This window comes from Micrasema longulum, unplaced genomic scaffold (assembly GCF_059751315.1).
Source record: "Micrasema longulum isolate JH-2025_06_02 unplaced genomic scaffold, ASM5975131v1 h1tg000224l, whole genome shotgun sequence".
NCBI lineage: Eukaryota > Metazoa > Arthropoda > Insecta > Trichoptera > Brachycentridae > Micrasema > Micrasema longulum.
In genome coordinates, this window is record NW_028277429.1 from 884239 (window position 1) to 910846 (window position 26608).

At 34.0% G+C, this 26608-nt stretch overlaps 1 protein-coding gene across 2 annotated transcripts in view; it reads right to left on the reverse strand.

Moving 5' to 3' along the window:
* The window catches only part of LOC148283547 (uncharacterized), a 142918-nt gene that overhangs the window by 88355 nt on the left and 27955 nt on the right, over positions 1-26608 (reverse strand). The window contains exon 2 of one of the 2 annotated variants that reach the window (XM_088243684.1): positions 639-806. In XM_088243684.1, the coding sequence (XP_088099810.1) occupies positions 639-806 (168 nt within the window). Of the gene's footprint in view, positions 1-638; positions 810-26608 lie in introns of both variants that reach the window. The other variant, XM_088243683.1, reaches the window with a different exon arrangement.

Sequence of the window (26608 nt, forward strand, 5' to 3'; positions counted from 1 at the left end):
CATAAAATGATTTTTTTTTTAAATATGGCATTCTTTTTGCAAACGTCAAACTCCGGTCTTCTCACCAACAGAGTGGTGTACTAATGTAGGAATACGATTTTTAAAAATGTTTTGTATTTAATATTATTTTAGTGTAAAAATGGGTAGAAATTATAAGGAATTTAAGGAAAGAATCTGATTGAGATCCACAAAAAATAAATGTTGTTTGTAAACATTCAAAAACAAACTTTTTTATACACAAAAAACCAACATCTTTCCATTTTTTTGTAAATGCATTCTCCTCGAATGCAACCCTGGAAGATCAATGAATAAAACATTTAAGCTCCTTACATCTCTTTTAGATATTAGATTGAAGATTTTAATATATATTTCTCTGAAAACCGCACGTAAATCGGTTAAGCCGTTTAGAAGGAGTTTAGTGACATCATACGTACATAGGAATTATATATGTATATAAAGATTAACAATGTATTCCTTAGCGCGAAAACCCGTGCCTAGGAATACATTTTACAATTTTAGTTTAGTTACATTTAATATTTTTTTACAGAACGAATAGTTCTAGAAGAGATTAAGAATACACTCTCAATACTTGCAGTTGGATTAAAGAACGTCGGATTAGAATGAAATTCAGTACTTACCGTTGGATCCGGCCGTGTAAGCCTGCGGCCTGTGGTGAGGCTGGTGATGTGGCTGATGCTGCTGGTGTGGCTGATGGTGGTGGGGGGCGCTCAGGAGGTTATGCAGCAAGGCCTTGGGCAGCGAGGGCCCTCCTCCGTTGGACTTCTGCGCCAGCGGCAGCACCGTGTCTACTGCAACAGAACGAGATTTCTTTAGCCTTGGGGAAAATCCGGATCGAAGGACCAAAATAATATAATACTTTAATGGGAGAAAGTCATTAGTTATCTGAGAAGTTGGATTAATCCGGCTCAATGGATCAAAATTTGACTTTAATTAGGGAAAGCAATGATTTATTTGAGAAGTTGAATTTATCCTGCTTAAAATATTAAAAGGTAATACGTTTTTTTTTTGTCATAGATATGTATTTGTATGAATAAAATAAAATAATTAATATATTTATTTTAGATAATAAGGAAGTTCAGTGGTTTTCATTTTTTTTTATTTGTTAATAGACTATTAAACTAAGCCACTTTTTTTTTCATTTTTTTAATATTGTATTATCAGCGCAACGATTTTTTAAAGTTTTGTATTTCTGAAATAACTCCGCGTGTGACGTCAGCGGTTCATTTCAGCTTATTCTCATTCAGTTCTTCCCATTGGTCCAGAAACGGCAAGCAGACCAGAAATCTTCCATAGCTCTCATATCATAGGTTGATTCATATGAATCAGTGACGTCATTCAAAGTAAGGCATTTTTATTTAAAATATTTTTATTATATTTTATTTATTTTATACATTTTCAAGAAACTTTGCGGTAAAATTTAATGCTCTAATTTTTACCCCGCGCAAGAAAACATCTTTGTATCCAATTTCCCGTAGGGCTGAAGTTCCTCATTGTCCGAGATTCATTTTGTTATTTTGTATATAAAAAAAAATTATATAAAAAACTAGCGGACCCGACAGACGTTGTCCTGCCCGAACGTTGGCTTGCCTGCTATCATCTTGGAAAAATACTTTTCATGTAGGTACTTGTTTGTGATTAAATTCCAAAACTAAAAATTGTTGATATTCAAAAAATATTGAATTTAAGTAGGTACTTGTTTATGGTTGAATTCCAAAACATAATTTTTTTTTTCGAATATGGCATTCTTTTTGCAAACGTCAAACTCCGGTCGTCTCACCAACAAAGTGGTGCACTTATGTAGGAATACGATTTTAAAAATGTATTGAACCTAAGGAATTTAAGGAAATAATCTGATTGAGATTCACAAAAAACAAATGCTGTTTGTAAATATTCAAAAACAAACTTCTTTTACACACAAAAAAACAACATTTTTCCTTTTTTTTGCAACCCTGGTAGATCGACGAATAAAACATTTATGCTCCTATTTTTTTTTGCATATTCGATTGAAGATTTTAATATCTACGAACACGCGCAGCTTAAAGCTCTATATTTTTCTGAAAACCGCACGTAAATCGGTTAAGCCGTTTAGGAGTACGGTGACATCATACGTACAGAGGAATTATATATATAAAGATAATTGTTATAATTTCAGATTCTTCCTGATGACACACTATATAGATGCTTGTTTATGACGAAAACCGTCGCTAACCCATAACACGATGCGATAGACCCAGCATTCATAATCTCTTTTGGCAACTGATTAAACATCGTTATTCTGAACACGGAGAAAGTGTTATTAAGTTTGAAGTATCGGTCCCGAAGGACCAAATTATTGCTTTACTCCCGAGGAATTGTAATCTACAACAACAACAACAAACCATCACGCCGTTTCCCCGTAGGGGTAGGCAGAGAGGATAGAACGCCATAACACTCTATCTTGGCATACAGACCTCGCTTCCTCTACATTCATACATCTTCTTATGCACGCACGCCGATTATTCCTACTTTTGACATGTCCATCTTCAAGTATTTGATGGACTTGATCGTGCCATGTCTTTCTCGGTCTTCCTCGTTTTCTGCATCCATCAACATTTGTATCGTAGATCCATTTAGTCGTTCTTTCGCTGTCCATTCGCTCTACATGTCCAAACCAACGCAGCACTCCTTTCTTAATTCTGTCAATAATGCATGTCTCAGCCTTACACACTTCACGGATCTCGACATTTGTGCACCTATCATACATCGTTTTACCACACATTCGCCCGAGAGATCGCATTTCGACGGCGTTCAACCTACTTTCATCATTATTTTTCCAATTCCATAATTCGCTCCCATACATTAGAGCTGGAACTAGAACTCCGTTGTGAACTGCTAGTTTAGCCTCCTGCGATAAACATTTGTTTGCCAAAGTAGATTTTAGTGCACCGTTCACCCTGTTCCCGGCACTCACCCTCCTTTCAATATCTTTATCGGTCTTTCCATCCCTAGTAAACACACTTCCCAGGTACACAAATTCTTCTACCTGATTCAGAATATCTCCGTTCACGCTGATCTCACATTTAGTTATATTTTCATCCCTTTCAAAAAGCATCACTTTCGATTTATTAACATTCATAAGCAAATCGCTTTTCTTGCATACCTCGTAGACTTTTGTTACTAAGAATTGAAGGTCTTCTTTGCTGCTAGCAAGAAGCACGGCATCATCCGCATACAGAAGACAGTTAACAGTTATACCAATCATTTTTGCTCCCGTTCTTAAATTGTAATCTGACAACTTGAATCAATAAATACAATATCCGGCTCGAAGGACCAAACCAATACACTTGGAGAAAAAAATGTAGAAGACTTAAAAAAATATTTGATAACAGAGTCCATCAGTGATTGTTTTGTGAATGGTTTATTTTGATGACCCATTATTATGAATTTGTGTTGTCAGAAATGAGTAGTACAATTTTTGGAAATAATGCTTTTTTGTTTACACGAAAAAAAGAAGAGAAATGTTATTATTTTAATAATTAATAACTAAGAAAACCATTCTTAAAGGACGTTAGTTCCTTTGTTAACAAAGAAATCGTACATTTGTTGATTAAATAAAGATTTACAAGGTTTTTCATCTATTGGTAGCATTTAAAATTCAATATCACTTCATGTCAACGATTTTGATAGTATTGCTGCGTCTATAATCCATGTAGGCTGATAAAGTGTATTTTATTTATTTAAATCTTAAAGTAGGGCACACATATCATACATATTATTATGTGTGTTCTAATAATAACATTGCAAATATGTTTAATTTATAAATTGTTTATCACATATGTATTGACCATTATTTTAAATTGTATTAAGTTTACTAATAAAATGTGTACTACATTGACGGCTGTAGCGCAAAATAATTTTACATCTACTAAAAGACCATGAAAATTGTCGAAGTTAAAACAAAAAGGAGCTCATGATATACTTTTTTATAAATGTTTAAATACGCCTTTAATTTCCAGATTCACGTTGCTATGATGGAATAACGCGACGCAGGGGCGGAATCAAAAATTACGAAGGTGAAAAGTTTGATTTAAATGGAAAAATAACAGCGAAGGTTCAACAAACTCTTAGCCACTGAGGGGTGATTGACACTCGGGAAAATTTTCAGGACGTATTTATCTTAATTGAACGGAATCTCACCCCGAAAAGGGAAAGTCAAACGAAGAAAACAATATGGGGTTTCTCGACCCCGAGCGGCCTTGAAAGTGAACTTGAAACAGCACGTGTCCCAGCAACCCGGCTCTAGGGGAGGAAGGGAATTGAGGGAGGGAACAGTTCGGGAGGAGAAAGGAGTGTAAAGGACGCGGACGTTAGGAAGTGGTCCAGGTCAAAGAAAATACAATTTCCGTTATTTAATGGACGGAGCTCAACAGCTACAGCATACTAAAATCGTCGTACATAACGATATATGATATTGTGAGACATTTTAGTTAGTTTCCTTCAAAGGCGTTTTAAAATTTTGGTAGACTGAAACATCGCAATGCTTTTTTTACTATTTTCGGAACCAAAAAAGCATACGTCATTTGAAAAATATTGCTAAATAAGAGTAAACGCGTCGGTTATTACTCTACATTAAAGACTTCATTGAACACCCAATCATTTATACTCGAACACCGAAAATTATTTTTGAAATTTCCAAGTTCAACCATATTACTCAACTGCTTCGGGAATTACACTGGCTACGCGCACCGCAGAGGGCGGAATACAAACACCGTCGGCTTATGTATAAGTCACTACACCACAACTCATTATTAATACAATATAATCACTTTCTAAAGCGCCCTAGAGGCATGCGAGGAAAAGGCGCAATAGAAGTTATCCATAACAATAATAATACGAAATTCATAAGAGATTTGAGGAATCTAGACAATCATTCACAAATACACTATTAATTTTATTTTCAAAACAATCATGATTGAGTTAAACCACATTTTTATTTTGGTGATCTTATCGGGAATCGAACCTAGAACCCCCCGTGCTTCCAAAACACTCGTTATATTTAAACTAAATCTTCATGTTTTGTTTCTACAAGTTATTTTGATATTCACAAGCCACATCTATTGATTTTGTGATATAACAGAGCTGAAGCTTCTAAAATCCAACCGATATTTAATCCGAGTTGTATCGCTTGTTAGCAAATGCCTGAATATGTACATACATACATACATGTGTTTACCTATTAATTTATACAATTCTACCAAACGTTTTTAAAAATTACTAATATGTATTTTCAAATCATCATCACGCGATGATGCAAAAGGCACTGCATTTATAAAGCAACGTATGCATCTCAATAATCTGCTAAATAATGGTATGATGGTATGGCGATCGGTCCTACGTTTCAGGAGCCACTGTAACACTACCCTTCAAACCAATATTTCATGTCCACTACACCGAGTCAGCTGGGGGTTCTCTTTTAAAACTTCAATGGTCTATAATGACAGTCTGCTTAGCCATCATCTGCTATACAGCTGGCTGTTGAGCATGAGATATAAATTGTAATATTTGAGGCGATTTATTTTAAGTGGACAAAGGCAAACTCTCATGACTCTGCTGGAGCGTATTGGACATGCTCGACAGAAGCACTCCCGGTTCTTACGGGCTTGTCCCTTTTGGACCAGGAAGTCCAGCGACGATTTGCGAATTTCCACTTAAAAAGAAAGCGTCCCTCTGTTATTGGTGGGGTCCGTCTACACTCTCCACAAAGGAATATCTCAATCAAATGACAAATCGTCTTTACATGCTCTTCTTGATGCTTCAGATAAAATCCTTTATTTTTTCCTTCAACCTGTCAGCGTTTAAAGTCTTCTTGGGTATCCATCACTGGACTACCCAGTTATGATCAAGTCATGGTAAATTATTGGAATATTGTTCATACCCCTTCGTGCTGCTGCTGATATCCTAATCAATCTTCGAACATATCCGATGGTCTTTTTTTTCCCTTTTCTTTATGAATACTGAATGGAGCTTCTTGCTACTATCCGTGACCCTTTCATAGGTTCTGTCAAACAAACAGATCTTGTAACTTTCAGAAAGAATTCAAAGCTTTTAAACAATTATGAAATAATTTATGATAGTTGATAATTGTCAACCAATTTAATCCCTGTCAGTAAAGAATTCATTTCCTACTTTTCCTCAGTCCAATTAACTACATATTATATATACACATACAAACATTTGAATAATTTATATAGCGCCATTTTTGTGAAAACTACCTCAAGGGCGCTGTATTATATAAGTATTTTTGGATTACCTTCTGTGGGCAGGAAAATACAAAGGTTACCAGATTACAGAGCTTTCGGGCAGTTTTTCTTGTTCGGCAGGGAACATTTTTTCCTTGTATCTGGACACCACCAAGGAGACTTGAGTCCTCAGATGCGGCGTGTGGTACTTGGCGGGCAAGCTGTCTTTACTACGAGACGTCGCTACTTATATTCGATCGATTATCTTTTTCTGGAATTTTAGTAATTCTGGTTCTATTTCACATACAGTACTGTAATTATTAGTACAGAAATTAAAAATGTAAATCAATACGTGTAAAAAAAATGTTTACAAAAAAAAGTGGGAACTACAAAGTAAGAAAAAAAAAATTGTATTTTTAAAAAACTAAAATTTTTTTCTTCGTGTTTTTATGGAGTTTTATTTTAAAATATTAGAAAAATTTAAGGATTCATCTCTAAGCAGCAAAAAATAAAATACTTTTAACAGTTAGAGGTTTTACGTACGACATATTTCTATGAAGCGACTTCAAAGATGAAAATTCATTTCAATAGGATGTAAGGAAGCAATTTGATTTGATGGATGTCGTTCACCCTACGGTCTTTGTTCTGGGAGCACATATAATATACAGCACCAAGAATATATAACTTGTACAAAATCTACGCATAAATTTATTTGCCACATAAACATATATATATATATATATATTTGTATTTGTGTATGAAGTTTGACGCTCGAGGCACAGACTATTCAGAAACGAAATATAAATCTGACAAAACTGTTGTTTCTCGGGATATTAACTACTAACTAAATAATATTTTTAATTTATTTGAACCGGGTTATGGTCCCGTGGTAATGTTGTGGACTCACGGGTCAAAAGACCGAGGTTCAAGTCCCACTTCACCATAGTTGAATTTCCATTTTTCTAGCACAAGCTATTTACGACTTTTAAAATGTTCAGAAGATGTTATAAATTTATTGTATTTTTGCATGTGCATATATATTATGTATGTATGTGTGTATATATATGTATATGTAAGTATATGTGTGTATATATATATATGTATGTATGTGTATATGTATGTATGTAGTATGTATGCTATATATTAAATTTTATTTTTACATTTAATGTAAACTGCACTTATTTTTTCTTAACTTTTTTTTGAGCTTTAACTGTTTTTCTATTTCTTCAATATTATTTTTATTTATAGGAAACATATTCGAAAACCATATTTGCCGCAACAAATCGGTTTTTCAGAACAGGCATTTGCCCATATAGGAACCGATTGCAACATTAGGCATACTAATATTTCTGGCTTGCCGACCCTTCATATACTGAGCCTACTCCTAGTACAAGCAGAATTTGCCAGAGTGTTTTTTGTGCCATCTTTGTAACAATGTATGTATAAACTGATAAATAAATTAATTAATTAATGGGTAAATAACAAAAATACTAATAAAATTTTTCTAAAAAAGTTATTTTAAAATAAACCTAAATCTGCACCGGATGGTGCATTGGGTAATACATTGGTACACTGCGCGTGGCGCATCTCGATCATTTGTTACAACTAACTCTTTCATACCGATAACCATAGAACTAACTATGGTTTTCATTCCCCTATGCCCAGAAGTCTTAGGTCTGCCAACAAAAATATCAGTCTTGATTTCTTTGATAACAAGTTGTTTTCTTTATTAAAGATCACTGATCACTGAATCAAATTCAATTATAAATATCTCTATCCCGCTTCCACTCACACCAAGCCCACCAGGTGTCAGCTCTAGGACAAAGATCGCAGTACAAAATCTATAACACCAATATTTCAAGTCTGCTCTGTCAGGAATCGAATCCAGGACATCAAGCATCATATGACGGACTTATGAGCAGACGGTTTCCTTTTTTAAGATTTTCACCTAAGAGTCACAAACACTTGTCCAGGATTCTGGTTTTTTATACGGACATAGAACTTTTTTAAAATCTTTATTGAATTAAATTAAAAGAATACTATTGATTATAAATAAGTAAAACATATCCATCAATAAAACTAGACATGGAAATATTTCAATTCAATTTGAAAAAAATGTGTTCTTGGTGCAAAATGTAATGTTATTAACCCTTTATTATTATTATTATTGATAACTTATATAGCGCCATTTTCGTAATAAAATACCTCAAGGGCGCTTTACATGGTGATTCTATTGTTAAGTTAATTTAATTGAAGCTTTTAAATTTGTAATTTAATTAAAATAATTTATTTTGTTGTCACGTGCTACGGATTTATTCAAATGATTTTTTGATGACCTTTATAAGACGACACTCGGAACAAAATGGTACATAAATATACAACCAGAATGAGGAAGTTCAGCCCTACGGGAGGTCGGATATTAAAAATGTATTCTTAAGCGCAGTAAAAATAAGGGCAAATTGTAAGGCAATTAAATTTTTTGAAAATGCATGAAAATTATTTTAATAAAAATTAAGCACTTTGAGTGACCTCGCTAGTTTTTCCGAATCAACCAATGATGAGAGAGTTGTGATCGATTTCCGGTTGACCATAAGTCAACTGACGAATCAGCAGAACTCACTTAGAAGAAGGGGAAGAGAGATTGAGACAATACACGAGAAACAATTAAAAAAATACACAACTTTAAAAAATCATAGCGTTGATAATACAATACAAAAAAAATAAAAAATTGACTCATTTTAGTATCTACGAATAAATATTAAAAAATCACTGAACTTAAGGTAATTATTTTCTAATATTTCGTATAAATAATAAGTCTTATATCACAAGAGTATCGTAATAATTTACACTGGTGGATCAGTCTTACTCAGCCTTTTCAAATACAGTAGGTTTATTGTCTTAAAAAAGAACATATTTAATTCGAACTTATAATTAGAAATCAAACACTGATTTGAGTCAACTGAACACTTTATTTTATTTTTACAAATAATATAAACATATAAAAATAAAAACTTCGTGACAATTGTTTCGCCTTATTAGGGCATTTTCAAACGAATGTGAAGATTATTTGGATTGAATGTCCTTATATAGTTATAAAATTCAAGGTACTTAAGTAGAAAATAAAAATAATCTTATGAACTATAGCATGTACATTAATCATAAAAGAGGGAAAAACAAATGGTTAAGGGTGAGGCTAAGTGTTTAATAGGTCACGAAGTTTTTATTTTTATATGTTTATATTTGTGAAAATAAAATAAAGTGTTCAGTAGACTCAAATCAGTGTTTGATTTCTAATTATAAGTTTTAAATATGGAGTTCTACAAAATAAACACCAAATCAATCAATATTTAATTCGGTTTGCAAGACGTAAATATGTATCTTATAAAGGGTTAAATGCTTGTATTAGTTAATAAGATGTTGTGAACTAATGTAATATATAATGTTATTATTTTTTGTAGATATTTCCTGATGAATACAGTCGCGAAGATGCTTATTTAGGAATTATATTGATTTGTTCATAATTAAAATCTGGTACACAAGAATACATAATAATAAAAATACGTACATAGTTTTATTCCACTTTTATTTATAAATTTTTACCAGTGACCGGGTTTCGTCGTCACCAACATTATCAGACTGGTGGGAGACTAAACAAATTTCTATGCTATATGCAAGTGCAAGCAGGGGTTGTAAATCATGATTGTATATGATTATGGAGATAAAAGTGTTTAAGTTAAATAATTAAATTGCTTGCAATTAAATTGAATTGCCCCGATAAAATAACATAGTTTTAATAAAATTTAAATACATTTAATTCAAATATATTTTTATTATAAAACTTCATAAAATCATATAATTTTCACCGGTTTTTGTTATATGCATTCAAACAAAACTTGATTTCATAGTATTGTTACTTATATTATTTTAATTTAAACTCTTTTATTTCCATAATTATATAAAACGTGATTTACAACCCCTGCTTGCACTTGTACATAACATAGACATTTGTTTAATCTCCTACCAGTCTGACGATGTCGGTCACGACGAAACCTGGTCACTGGAAAAAAATTATTGATAAAAGTGGAATAAAACTATATACGCATTTTTATCATTATAATTAAAATGCAGTTCCACCAAGAAATGTCAGTAGAAAAACTCAAGAATACTATGCATTTAAACATGTTTTTATTTAAGAAATGTATAAATGTGAAAGAGGCTAGGAATTAATGTCGGAATAGACGCGTGTGGCGTTGCATCCTCTCTGCCTACGAAATGCCGTGATGGTAGTAGTAATTTTATTTTTACGGTAAATTCGTTTTTAATCGGCCTATAGCAGGGTGTGATTAGCCTCAGTGGGCGAATTGGGGGTGGTTACCTACCCCGGGTTCACATTTCCGGGGGGTAGTTCCTGGTTTTAGGAGGCGCATTAGGAAGGGGGCGCCCACCGCCGGGTCTAGACAGATCGATTTACCGGCTTTTCCGAACCTTCGCACTTCCGGAGAAAGGGTGTGGAAATTTTCACGTAAAAAGCGTAATTTTATTTATTTTTAATGCAAAATAAAACAAATTCTCGTAGGTGAGTTCTGCTGATTGGTAAAATGGCTTCCCGGAAACTGAAAATCTATCGCGACACGTAAGAACGCTGTAATTGATTGGTTGATTCCAAAGAACTTGTGACGTAATTCAATATAGTTAATTTTGATTTTTAAAAAAAAAAGAATTTTTCATTCATGTACAATTAAATGTTCTAATTTTTACCGCGTGTAAGGAAACATTATTTATATCCAATTTTCCATAGTTCTGAACTTCCCCATTTATTTTTTTTATACTTTTACATTGTTTGTATTCTTTTTTTTATACAGAATAATGTTCCCTCAACGGGTGTCCCGTGCCAAGGGAAACATTTTACAAAATGTGAAACATGCCTTAAATTAGCTATTTAACAAAGTTCACATAATAAAAACACAAAAAAAGACGTAATTAATCCAATCAGCCTAATTATCATTAACATAATAAACAATGAAAAACTAAAATAATCATAAAAAACATAACCAATGTACAATCTATTGGCAGAAATATGCTTAGGCTACCTGATTACAGCGAGCTCCCTCCAGTAGTCTTTATTTTGTACTTTTTGCCCTATACGTATTACTTATGTAAGAGAATGTAGAAAACTGTTTATAAAACATATTCAATAAATAAAAATGTAAAAAATGTATGTTTGGATTTCTTACCATCTCAAATTTGAAAGCATAAAAATACATCGAACTTACAAAGCATCAAGCAGTTTTCCCGTAGGGGCAGGCAAAGATGATAGAACGCCTAATCACTCTGTTTTTAAATACAAACTTAGCTTCCTCTACATTCATAAATCTTCTAATATATGCACGCCGATAATGAGGAAGTTCGGTGCAACGGGAAATGAAATATAAAAATGTTTTCTTACGCGCGGAAAAAAATAGAGCATTTAATTGTACGTTAAAGTTTCTCGAAAATGTTCATAAATATGATTTTGATAAAAATTAGCTACTTTGAACGTTTGAACGACGTCACTAGTTCGCCGAAATAATCACCCAATGGCAGGGTTTTGTGATACATTTTCGGTTACCGGAATGCTAACCCACCAATCAGGACAACTCAACGAGGAGAACTTGTGACGTCGCAGGCGGAATGATTTCAAAATCACAAAAAATAAAGTGCTGCTGAAAACATGATACCATTTTTTAATTTTTTTTATTTGGTTTAGATTGGTAGTCAAATTACCTTTCCCTCACTAAGCATCCAAAAATTACACATGATCTGAACGGGGGGACCAAACGACCCCAGCGCCTACTTGTATATGGCATCTGGAGAATAAAACGTTAGAAGTGTTTGTGACCGTGCAATAATTTATTCATGGTTTCGCGTACACATATTTTACTCATTCGTGTATTTTAGTCATTTTTTAGTTTTAGTTTGCAGAATGCTTATGTACATACAGTGAAATTGACCAAATCGGTCTATGGGGGATTTGAATCCCCCCCTTCGGTCCGGCTAGGTTAATAGATATTTAATTTTTTAAAAACACTGTTTCCTAAATTTGACCTTTGCCTTTTCGTCTATGTTAAAGTTTTTGTTAAAAATGGTTTAAAATGGAATGAGTTAATCGACGTATAAATAATGAAATTAAAAATATATGTATTACGCACATAGGCACTTGTTGAAACAAAACGTGCGAAGGAGACAAACGCATACATCAATAATCTACAAAAAATAGATAAAAATTTCATACATAATTCGACATTGCGCCGGAGGGGGACGCGAGATGCAAAAAATCCCGCGAGCGAGCGAGACGAGACCGAGTGAGGAAAATACGGCACCGCGCGAGCGAGACGGCGCCACGCGTTTCCCCGCGAGTGCGAGCGACGGGCAGCATCAGCAGCGTGCGAGAGGGACGGGCCTACGCGACGCGGCGGGGGGGAAAGGGACAGGTGTATCAGCGTGTGACGAAACTCGACACAGAAATTTGAACTTTTGCTTTCAATTGGGGCTGCGACCTTTTTTTACGCCTCAAAAACAAAACGCCGTATCTATCACATTTTTTTTCTTTTTAATCTAGTGAAAAAGTTACTAGACTTTGGACCACATAAAAGTTTAAAATTTGAGCGAACCGGTAGGAAGACACCTGTCTTGCAGAGGACATGGCGATGGTATCTATCTGCCTACTGTCTACAAAAGCTTCTCTTTGGACATCTATATCCCTTTGTTAACCATGGAGTTGAAACAGTGTTTTATTTCTTTAGTTTTTTATTGCTTACTTCTTGGCATGAACACTTGACAAACTTACTATGATCTATTTTTTGTAAGTTCATTGATATCATTTTAACTTTACTAGAATTCCACTCGTCCATGCGCTTTGTAGCTGCACGATGATTGGTTATCTGGCTTTCATATATCAACTTTAAAATACCAAAATTTTGTAAATGGGGTCTAGAATTCCAATCGTCTATCCGCTTAGTAGCTGCAAGACGTGTTGTAATCTTACACCTTTTTACTATTCATATTTTTTTTTTTAAAGTATCATTAATACACTAAATTTATTTGTCAATTTTTAAAATGTGTAAATGGGGGCTAAATTTCTAACTGTCTATGCGCTCTGTAGCTGCAAGACGTCCTGTAATCTAGCTCCTATCTGTTATAATTTTTGATTGATCTTAATTGAAAACGAGGAACTAGAATCCCAACCGTACATGCGCTCTGTAGCTGCAAGACGTACTGGGATATTTATTAATTGTACAGCGCCCTTGAGGTGATTGTCACAAAAATGGCACTTTAGAAATTATCCAACTATATATATATATATGTATAAAGGCGGTGTCTGGGAATTTTGATAAACAGTTTTTCGAGAGAGCGAATTGGCGATGAACGAAAGTAAGTCAAAAGTGATGGTATTTGAAAGGGAAAGTGAGGTTACTGACTGCATAATAAATGTAAACAACCAATGTCTTGAACAAGTAGAATAGTTTGTGTACCTGGGAAGCATGTTTTCAAGAGATGGAAGAGTAGAAAAATATGTTGAAAGGAGAGTGAATGCGGGCAGCAAAATGAACGAAACTCTAAGTAAAGTAATTGCTAGTATACATATGTCAATCGAAGCTAAACTGGCAGTGCACAATGAAGTTTTAGTCCCAACACTTATATTTGGAAGTGAAACATGGAACTAGTAGAGGAAGGATGAAAGCCGAGTGAACGCGGTTGAAATGCGATCTCTTGTGACGAATGTGTGAGAAATTAATGTATGACAGGGTTACGAACGATGAAATCAGACGAGAGTGTAAATCTGAGTCAAGTATAATTGATGAAATTAAGAAAGGGTCTCTGAGATGGTTTGGTTACATAGCTTCTACATAGAATATCTTCTTTGGTTCTACATAGAACGAATGGACGACGAAAGAATGGTTAAACAAGTATATATGGCAAAAATGAACAGTAACGTAAGACGAGGACGACCAAGAAAGACGCGGCATTATCAGATAAACCAAAATCTTAAGTCTGGTCATGTTAAACGCAGACAGAACCGAAGGACATGTATGACAAGATGTATGAAAGTGAAAAAAGCTAGGAATGTATGCCAGGATAAACGTGTGTGGCGGTCCATTCTCTCTGCCTACCCCTACGGGGAAATGGCGTGATGGTAGTAGTAGCAGTTATTTGAAAATGTTTTTCTGTCACACTCTTGCAAATGCCTCCCCGATACTGTGGGTAAGGCAACTGCACGTCGGACTGATTTTGCCTAGCTAAAGCCGATAAAATCGACGCTTTGCTGACCCATTTTCCGCACCCCAAAACACAACCGATTTGGTTGTTTTTTCAAAGAAAGAGTGGTAGAATTAAATTTTCCGTGTCATTGATGGAAGGAGGATGCGATGTTCTACTGTAATGGTCACCCCAAACCTATTAAGCTCACACCCCCCCCTCAAACAACATAGAATATTTTCACAATTTAATCAGTGCATGTTTGTCCTAATCAGTGCATGTGCTTATTTTATTTTATTTTATTAACATAAACGGCAAATCTGCCTTTTACAAACATTTATAATACTACATATTTAGCTTAATATTTTTTTTTAAAACATAAATTTTCTGATACCCAAGATTTAAATTTTAAAAATTATCGTAAAAATTATACAGCATATTCAGAAGAAAGTTTAAATAATAAAACATTCTACAGTAATACAACAAGAAAATCATAAGTACTGTTTCATACAGCTGGGCAAAGTGAACAAAAAACTGTGTATATTATGAAATGCATGAAAAAATTCATATAATTACCATTCACCATCTTTGAAAAAGTTTAAAAGGTTTGTTCTATTGGAACAATATCCTACACTAAATATATCAGATACGTGGGAATAACTATTGCCGAGTTCATGAAGTCTATTTAATACGGCATTACATGTATACACTGTCCATAAATTGTTGCTACAAAACGGTGACACCTGTCTAGTCATTCTTCCAGGCACCCTGAAGTTGAATGTCTTGTTGGTTTTATATTTTTCTGAAACAACTATGGTGAAGGTGTATAGTGAGTTTTGCATGTTTGTTTAATTGGTGTCCTGACGAAGAGACGGGTATGTCTCGAAACCGGTAGACATAGAAAAGTCGGTAAGTGTTTGCATACAAATATTTAATAACAATTAAAATATGATTTAAGTTAGTTTTAAGACATTCATAAATTACGTATGTACTAGTTTAAGATTAAACAAATTGATTACTTTATATTTATGGTTTTTGTAATTGAAATAAATTTATGTTTCATTTTAACAATCGCCTGCGAAAATTGAAAGTGAAAATGTCGGTCAAATGCAAGGGAACCCATTATTATTATTATATATGTGTATAAAAACACACTCACACATACTCGTCTCAGATTCGTGTACAAATTTATTTTTAAATATCGTAATACCGCCGTGACGTCACGCGGTGCAATACATTCGCACGGTAATTGGCCATTGCGCAACGCTACGCGCGCATTGGCCCATTCAAAAATGGAATGACAGGTTAAATGGTTTCCCTCTCGCTTGCGCGCGCTGCGTTCCGCGAGCGGCGTCTCTTTCGCGATCCGTATTCCAAATTTGAAACGTCTAATGTGACCATTGTGAGAAAAATGCGCAATCGATTCGGAATTATGTTTGAATTGCTAAATAGCTGAACAGAGACGGAGATTTTTGTATCACAAAGATTGGTAAATGTTGAAAATATTATTTTCTAAATAAATATTGAGATACAATGTAGGTAGGTAACTTTTATTGTGCTATGGACTTTGTAAAAATGTAGGAATAAGACAACGGACGCAACAACTTCCGGTGGCAACCGTCATCAAGCGAAGGCGATATTTTTTTTCGTATGGGAGTAATTTATTTTATTTTCTTGCTTATTTTGTACGAGGTTTATAATAAAAAAAGTGTATTTTTCCGCTTTTAATAGGCTTCTATTTTTATCTTTAAGTGTTGGGGTCGGGATTGGTATTCTGGATGTTTTCGCGGGAGTATGAAATAAAGAAATTTTAAGATTTTTTCATATTAGACCACACTGATGATTAAACGTCAAATGATGTACATCGCAATAATGTTCTCAATGAAAATCATCATGTTTGGTTTCATCATAGTGGCCATATATGAAGCAAAGTGCAGTCGCACGGAAAAATAAAAAAAATTCAAATTAACCGCGATTTAGGGGGCAGAGAAGATTCAGAATAACATCCCAGGAGGGATGTCAGCAACAGGCCTTTTGTTCCGCTAGAAGAGTCTTCGGCATTTTATGTCCTACTTTGGTTTAATTTACCAAAGTCCTGTACTATGTAACTTGACCATGCAAGATACCGCCTCTCGTGTGAGTTCTTTATGAAGTATAACCGATAATGGTTGGCACCAGGACTCCATTGTGAACGGTTAATTTAGTTTAAATATGGATTACATTAAGGTTATGACATGTAATATCCTCTGCAAACGACCAAACTTCCAGAATATATTTTGTCTGTTATTGTTGAGATGTTTATCTATGCATTAGTAAAAATAAGCCATTAGGTTCGCGATAGTGAGACAATAATGCATTTTAAATCAAACATTTATTAGTTTCGCGCGTTCCTTATAAATGTCAACGTTCTATTTAGGCAAGCGCGCCTTTTCTGTCCGCCATTGTGGTTTCATTATGAATTTGGAACGTGATTCGATATTCAAACAATCCTCTGTCTATGGCCGGAAGCGGAAGCTCATCGACAATCGATTTTATTTGCAATCGGACATTCGACAATGAATATGCTTACGCTAAAAACAATGGATGTAAAATAACGCATTCTGAGAATCCATTATATAAATAGCGATTTATGTAAAATCAACAATTTTACTAACAATAATCTAAGTAATGTAAGTGAATATTAGTATATAAGCACTTACCGATTTTTTAGTCTACCGGTTTTTAGACGTACCCGTCTCTTCGTCAGGACGCTCAATACACCAACATGCGAATACTAAAATACACCTCCACCTTCACCATCACTGTATTATATACGAGTATATAGTATTTCCAAAAATACATAAATCACATGCAGATTTATAGAGATGTAAGTCCTTTCTTATTATTTTTTTTTCCCTATCAACTCCCTACTAATTCTTCAATATAAGAATAAACATTTTTTAACTATGTTTAGTGCATGTTTAGACATGGTGGAGTTCGCATCTCTATAAATCTGCATGTGATTTATGTATTTTTGGAAATACTATATATATACTACGGCGATGGTGAAGGTAAAGGTGTATATTTAGTATTTGCATGTTGGCCTAGTGAATGTCCTGACGAAGAGACGGTTATGTCTCGAAGCTGGTAGACTAAAAAAGTCGGTAAGTGGTCATATTCTAATATTTAGTAACATCAGTTAAAATGTTTGACCACAAAGTTAATGATATAAACATAAATAATAATTTAAGTATCTAAACCAACATACTCTATCGTATCTTTTACAAAACATTGGTTTCCGTTGTCCTCTTCGCTATACCAGATCAAATTCCCTTTTTATATACCAACTTGTAAAAACAATTATACCTCGAATTCATTCATTAGACGCACCTGTAGAAATTATAATGGACTCAGTATTGATGTAGACATTTTTAACTGCACGTTGCATTTATACAGAAAATTTCCTCATGGGGTCGATAATTTGGGATAGTTGCTGAATGTGCATCTTGAGTGGTGTGTGCTATGTATATGTGCCGCATGTGATGCATATGTTTGTGTATGTTTTATATGTGTGTGTATTTTTTTGTTTGAATTCTTCACAAGTTATTTACAATTTGCTTTTTAATTCAATTACTTATATTTTATCCATTTTTTTTTTCTTTTTTACTATGTAAAGTTTCACTTTTTATTTTGCATGGCAGTATGCTTCTTATTGTTTCTAAATGTATACAAAAAAGCATTGTTTATCTTTTAAATTTTTACGCACTATGTTTGTACTTATTTGTACGTTTGCACTATGTTTGTAATCAATTACCAACGATAACATCCATGGAAAATGCAAATGTTAACAATTATTATTTTCTCACTTGAATTTTTTTGTCACATTTAATGTTATATCTTTTGCATAATTTATGAAAACTTAATTGGTCTTTTTATGTTAAAAAAATTGTTATTTTTAATACAATTAAGAAAATATAAAAAAATACTCCTCCAAAACCTAGGTTCTGACGAAGAATATTGAGGGAATCATTCCAGCTTTCGAAAGAAGAATCCTCAGAGTTGTCTATGGCCCTGTGAGAGAAAACAACCATTGGCATCGTCGCTACAATAGAGAGCTATATGAGATCTCCAGATCGCCCGATGTAATCAACTCCATCAAGGTGAGGCGCTTGAGGTGGGCTGGCCATATTATTAGAATGGACAGCGAAAACCCCATAAAACGCCATGGATGGACTGCATCAGTGCGGTTAAGACAGCGTTGGAAGTCAGGAGCTGGAGAGGAAGGGCAGCAGACCCGCAAGATTTAAGAAGACTCCTGGATTTAGCCAAGGCCCACCCGGAGCTGTCGAGCTCATGGTGATAATGAAACAAAAAAACAAACAAAAAAACAAACAAAAAAACCATCACACCCATTCACCGTAGGGGTAGGCAGAGAAGATAGAACGCCATATCAGCTAACTTCGTGATTGATTCAACAATGTTTGATTATGTCTAAATGCTTGCAGACTGGTCGGATTTCCTGCCTAGGGAGTTATTCATGCTTAAATTTATTGCAACAGAGAAAGGAAACATTATTGAGAAGCGATTATGGAAGTCTAGGCATTTACAGGGCTTATGAACTGTCATCGGCTTGTTTGTGTTGTTTGTGTAATATTCACACTGGAAAATTGTTTTCAGGCGTTGCCTAGTAGGGAATTTGGTTCAGCCAGATGAATCTCAGTCCCTTACTTCACAAAAGCCAACAGATGGAAGAGTTGAGGAAATATGGATGTTTAAACATGGGCAGAATGGTGAATGGTGCACAGTTAAACCAGCCACTGACAGGTCAAAGGCCCTGTAAATGCCTAGACTTCCATCTTCCCTTCTCAATTATGGTTTCCCTCTCTGTTACAATAAATTCGTGATTGATGATTTAAACAACTTTTCTAAGAATTATTTCAATTTGAATTATTTTAGACTCCATGGCGTTATTACTCTGGGGGTTTACCAATGGGGGCGAAAAGAGGAATGATGATGATGATACTATTGCTCCGAACATTTGTGAAAAAAATTAGAGATGAACTAAAATGGTTATCTGTAAGAAGGAGACTTAAATTTAATATGTTGATATTTATTCATAATTTTTTTCACGATAAATTACCAAAATATTTTAAGGATAAAGTTGTCTTAATCAAAAATTGTCATGAATATGCTACTAGACAAAAGGATAAAATAAGACTACCATTATTGAAAAGAGCTGAGTCGCAAAATTGTTTGATGTATAAGGGTTTAAAAATGTATGATGAGATGCCTGAATGTATGAAGAATGAAAAGTGTCTGAAAGAATTTAAAAATAAATGTATAAGTTACTGTACGGAAATGTAAATATATGTAGATGATGTAAATGTACATAATAGTTTATATTAGTTTTAATATAAGCTAACTTAAGAAATAAATAAAAAAATAAATAAAAAAAAATTGTCGGAGAATCTTTTTTGCTTCTATTTACTGCCCCTTCAAGCGCCGAGCACAATTCTAAATTTCTCTACCGGGTTTCTAAACAGTTTTCCATGGCGTAGGTCGTTCTAATTAATTAAATTATTGTAAAACACTTGGCTTACAGCGTGGACTAGATCTGTTCTTTTTGGATATGAACCAAAGATTTATTCTGCATACGAACGTACTAATCTACTAAGCTAACACAACGAACGAAGTAAAATAGGATTGAAACTTAATATATTTAAACGAAAACATGCGGTTTTTGAGAAGATTAGGTATAAGGAAGTCCGGACGTCATAAGGGAATGAGGATAATATTGAAAATAAACGTATATATATATTCAAATGTAGAAATAATGCATTGTGAAATGGCTGTCTTACGGCAAACTACGAAATAAAATTCATTTTAATGCTGTGATTTTTATTTATAACACAACTAAAGCTAGGGTTTCCTAGGACAGCGGTGCCCGCATCTTAACGGCCGTAGTGAACGGTGATGCGGTGGACAGCCGTCGTAACGTCAACTAGAGAGTGGTTTTCTAGGAAAACGGTGTTAAATGGTGTTGACAACAACGTTTTCTTAGGAAACCACACTCTAGTCACCGTTACGACGGCTGTCCACCGCATCACCGTTCACTACGGCTGTTAAAATACGGGCACCGCTGTCCTAGGAAACCCTAGCTTAAGGGCTTAAATTCACTGACGGATAATAAACATACAAAGGGTCAAAGCACCAATGAAAGACCGTTTAAGGTTTAGCTTGTAGTGAAATCCTCATTAAAGGTATAAATTTCATTATTTAAGCGTACAAAATAAAATAAAACAATAAAAAACACATTTATTTTTACAAGAACTTTAACTTTTTTTTTGAAATACGAGTATTATAATTATAATTAATATCACTTAAAAAAAATAGCAGAATCACCAGTGAATGACCACTACTACCCCAGTAAAAATAATACTCAGATTTAGTTACACGACGTGTGACGGGTGCGGTAGCCGGGGACATTTAATGATAACTCCGACAAAAGAGCCGGACTATCAAGGCGTCCACTAAGTATGTCATGAAGCACCCCCATGTCTAATAGTAGACGGCGATCTTCAAGTGTATAAACCATGTCGGGAATCAAACCCGAGTTCTCTTACATGTTAGGCAAATGCGATGACCGCCACACCACGAGGAAATTAAATTAAACTGCAATAAAATTATTAAAGTAAGACTAAATCCTCTTCATCTTCACTTTCCGGCGCCGCAGCCATTGTTGGTCATCAAACTCAAATGTCGCAGATGGCAGTAATTCTGAATTTAGTTACATTTTGTTTTATACATATCTTTTCCCTTCGATTCCGCCAGGAATTCCGCCATCTTGACAATACCGTCAAATACAAAATTATCCCGCCTCGAGGGCACTCCAATCCGCTAGATATGACGGAAAATCCGTCAAGATCGCAACACTGCTGACAACGGCTTCCAGTCTCGGCACAAATTTGAGTCTCGATACTAAGACGAGACTTCTAGACCGAGTCTCGAAGCTTAGAGACTAAGCAAAAACAGTGCATGCAGTAAATAAATCACATCTTGCAATGCAAAATTTAAATGCAAAACACAGCAATCAACTATCTCTATATCTACAAACATACATAGATCATAACAGCCTAACTAAAATGACAACAAATTTGTTTCTTACATCAACTCGTTAAGGGCAAAGTCGGTTAGTCACCAGCGGCATTCATGCTCCAGACAGAACTTGGAGAAAATATCTGTAGCTTCAGCATACATTCAAGCAATGCCGCACTGATCCAGCCTCAGTTTAATTTGAAAAGACCGTTTGGACCAGGCGAGTCACGTTGGCTTGCCTGCTATAACTTTGGAAAAAGACTTTTCATTGATAAGCAGGTACCTAGGTACTTGTTTACGGTTGAATTCCAAAACCGAAATAATTCATTTTAAAATATAGAATTCTTTTTGCAAATGTCAAACTCGGCTGTTCTCACCAACAGGGGTGCACTTTATACATGAATGCGATTTTCTAAAATGCATTGAATGTCAGTTAATTTTATTTTAATACCATAACCAAAAATCTACTTAAAATAAATGGGAAGAAATTATAAATAATGTAAGGAAAGAATCTGATTGGGATCCATAAAAAGCGAAAGTTGTTTGTAAACATTAAAAAACAAACTTTTTAAAACACAAAAAAACAAAATCCTCCCATTTTTTGTTGTATGCATTCTCGTCGAATGGTAGGTCGATGAAAAAAATATTTATGCTTCTAACTTTTTTTTGCAGATTCGATTGAAAAAATTTATATCTACGAACACGTGCAGCGCAAAGATTTACATTTCGCTGAAAATCGCACGTAAATCGGTTAAGCCGTTTAGGAGGAGTTCAGTGACATCACACGTACAGAAGAATTATGTATGTAAAGATACATTGTCATACTTATATTTTTTAGTGTGCCAATAACGTGCTAGCAACCCGTTCTCTACTAGCATTTCGAGAGCTTCGATATTAATAATGTGTCGAATGTACGCCCGACTAATTACAGAGTCTCAAAACTCATTGTACCATACAAAAATTAATAGATTGTACAATGATTTACTTGAAGAAGTAGAAAGCCTCAAAAAATTTATTGCATATAAAATATATTACATTTATACATATTTTAAAGTACATATATTCTTGACAAATTTGAATATTTGAATATTATTATAATATTATTTAAAGTTTGGTTTGCAAATGTGTTTGTTTTATTAATAGGTACATACTTATAAAATAAGAGAACACAAATCGAAAAACGATTTATTTAGAAATCCGGAAAGCAATAATCAATTAAAGATTATTATTATCTAATTACCGATATTAAAAAAATATATATATTTAAAAAATTACCAAATTATGTCAATTTAATCGACAACAACTTTGATTTGGTTTGATAAAATGATTAAATTTATCTTGATCTTAAATACCCAAGCGTGGTAATCTAAATACACAAGATTTGTTTAAAACCACAAAATAATATAAAATTATTGGAAAGATAAGAATAATTATTTTTATTATGGTATCGTTCCTACAACCGTGATATATTTTTTTAGATTAGAGTTGCTTATTTTTTGTATTGCTTACAATGAACTAGGATTATTTTTAGTGCAAAATGTATGTTCCTTCTAACTATAGTGTGAGAATCTCGTAGAATAATCTGCAGTTGAATTGGTAAGGAGCTTCTCCGCATTTGCTTTATGAAGAGGAAACGACAGAAAACTCATTCAAGAGAAGTCGGACTATTGATGAGCATCAACAGTACTTCCGTGCCACTTAGACAGTGTTCGACATTTTGTATTTTTACCATTATGCTATTACCTCACGTAAAAAATCTTTAGGACTTATGGTTACGATATCTCTCAGGGGTGGTATTCTCAACGCAAATGCGCGCGTAGAAAACGCATTTCTATCGCGTATTTACGCACTAAATACACGCTAACAGAGCGATCTCTTCGCGCGTAATTCCGTTCAGAATACCAGCCCAGGTGCTCATTTAGCTGCATTAGCTCTACGTCAAAAAGGCACAATGCATCGATAAATAAGAAACATCTTGAAGTGTCTCATTATCACATGGACAGTTATTTATTTCTGAGAGTTTAACCCTTCCGGGTCTAAAGAGGTATCTGGTATCTAGGGTCCCCAAGGTAGCACATTTTAAAAATATTTTTTATGTTGATCATCATATTTTTTTAATTTTTTTTAAAGTAGGATAGAGGAGATATGGAAGGAGGTAATGAAAAATCCACTACAATAATACCCATACCAATTTTTAAAAAATCTTTCTTGGACGTTTTTCTTGCAACTGACGGGAATCGAACCCGCGGCGCCAGTTTCACAGTTGGCCGTCTTGCCACGGCGCCTGTCATAATTCTACCTCAGAATATTAAGAATGTATAAAAGTGAATAAAATGTTTTTCTGACTAATTCTTTTAATAATAATTCACATTTATCTTTGCTTTTCCCCCGCGCAAACAGCGAACATTACTATAATTCATTCGCTCAACAGTTTAATAATCTTCGATATTGGTCAGTTCGCATGTATACTTCTTGTTATTTGGTCACTTATTTCCAGCAATACCCACAAAAATCAGGATTTCGTAGATTTACAAGCGTTTTCCCTCCCAACTCCCACAGCATTCTTTCGCGAAAGTGTATAATTTTCGCAGAATACTCGAAATATTATGAAACAGTTTTATAATCACCATCATGGCATGACAATCATAATAAAATAATATAATTTTTAAAGTCATATTTATAGGATTTTAGCTGAAATAATCTGGATAACTGGAACCCTCCTCTGGATCTCGCGAATTTTTTTCACCCTTTGGCTCTGATAGGTTAAAGCGATAAAATAAAAATCTGGGAAAGGGTTTAATTCAATTGGTATTTGCCTATAAAGTTAAGATATACAAAATATTATCTTCTCCTTCTTCTAGTGCCTTGCCGGGTCCCCCCGACGTTGGCGATCACTACAACGAAAGCATATGTATTTGTCCTGAGCTAATTTTACATTTCGCAGCCAGGACGACTGCTTATTGATGTACTAGCTGTAGTGGTTCCTGGGAAAAGATGACCAGAGTGGTTTCCCGTTGCCTTCCCTTAGCTGGTTGGTTTAGGTTTTGAGGCGCCAAAAACTCGCCTTTCATCCTCTCGTTTTCTGCTGTTATATTATCAACATTTTTCATTTACTCGGTATTGGGTGACGCGATGACGCGTTATCGAAAATATTTTGTATGTGTATTGCGTTCGTGCTTATATTTAAGTAAGATCTGAATAACACATACAGATACAAACCGGATGTCAAAAAACATTGAACTTCTGTGCTGATTCCGGAAAAAAATAAGTAAACCACAACTTCAAAGATGTTAAAAACATATTTTCCTTTTTCTATACATTTTCCCGACCGCAAAAATCAATAAAAATATTGTGCACACAGGTTATGTGTGAGAAAAATAGTCACATAAGAAAATAAAAACTATTTGTTTTGCCCAAAAAAAAAAAGTATTCGTCATTGTTTTACACAAGAAACTCAGTATTGTTTTATTTTTAGAAAAAAAAAACAAACATTTTTAAAATTTTGTTAATAAAATTAGTTAGGAACCTTGTAAATCAAACACCTATTTTGCCAAAATCGCACTCATACCAGTTTTTGATTTAATACTAAATATCTAACACCTACAAGAAATTGAGATGGACAAAATAACGTCAATTAAATAAATAAATTGATAAAGTGGAAGTATCAAAATTAAAACTGTAAACCATTTTATTTGTAGGCGCAAGTGAAATGATTCGGAATAAATTTCACCAAGATCAATAAAGGCCTCCGCTTTTTTAGTTCATTAAAATCAATAAAAAATAGTATTATTTACTTATTAATATATGCGCCCAATGGGCATTAGGACATATTTATACATGGAAAATTGTTATAAAGGAAAGTAGAAAGACACAATGGTACATAGTTGACTTGATGGGAGTGGAAGCGGGAGAGAGGTGTTTATAATTGAATATTATTCAGTAATCGTTTGAAAGAAGACAACTTGTTATCAAAGAAATCAAGACTGGCATGTTTGTTGGCAGACCTAAGAATTCTGCATAGGGTGGACAATTTTCCGTTCTGGCCATTTTTGAAAGATTGTAAACCTGAGTTATCAGTAAAATATTATTATTATTAAAAAAATGGAAACTGGTATTTTCAACCTACCCCATTTAGTAAAAATCAAGACGTACGTCGAGATACACGAGTGACATATCATACCGGTGACGTCTGTCGAATATGTAATCTCGCATCGCGTACTATTTATGAACAGAATCAAAATGACAGCGATTTTGGCGGCAACGCAATCGGGTGAATAAACTTCCAAGGTTTTCCTTTTCGCACGTACTGCATTTGGTTTTTAATATGTTATTATTTATACACGTTCATTTTAGTGGGCCAACAATATTGCACAATATGCTATTATAAGCGAAATTGCGCTGGCTTAAAAAATACATGAATTTGTTATCCAAATGTCAGTCGAGTTTTTTCATAAGGAATCATTATTCATTACATAGATTTTTTTGTTTTGCACTCAGTCATCTACAAACGAAAGTGTTCGTATTTTATATACACATTTTGTAACTCGTCGAAAGAACATTAAAATATAATTATATCACATATAAATTAATACTCTATAAGAATATTTTAGTATTTCCCTTTTCCTCACCCTTTCTTTCCCCCTTTATATTATAGTGCAGATATTTAGTCTTTATCATTTTTTTTTAATTGTAGGAAAATATTATAATAAACCGACAATTATAATAATAATTATTATTATAATCATGGTTTATTGACAAAAATAACAATCACTTTATCTACTACATACACAGTTGGTAATAGATTTCTCTGGATCATGTCTAGTCTAATAAAATAAATAAAACAACTTTGTTTTTAACCACTAATTTTTATTTTTCACCGACCGAATTCAAAGCAAACAAGCTTCTTTGTCAAGGTTTACGTAACTAATGAATTGATTCCTTTTTATTTTATTTCTATCATGTTCACTAAATACTACACGTGGACCCAATAAATCAAGTGTTTTTTTTCTTACACGGGTGGTAATCTGATATCATTATTTTCGAAGTAAGCCAGGAGAGGA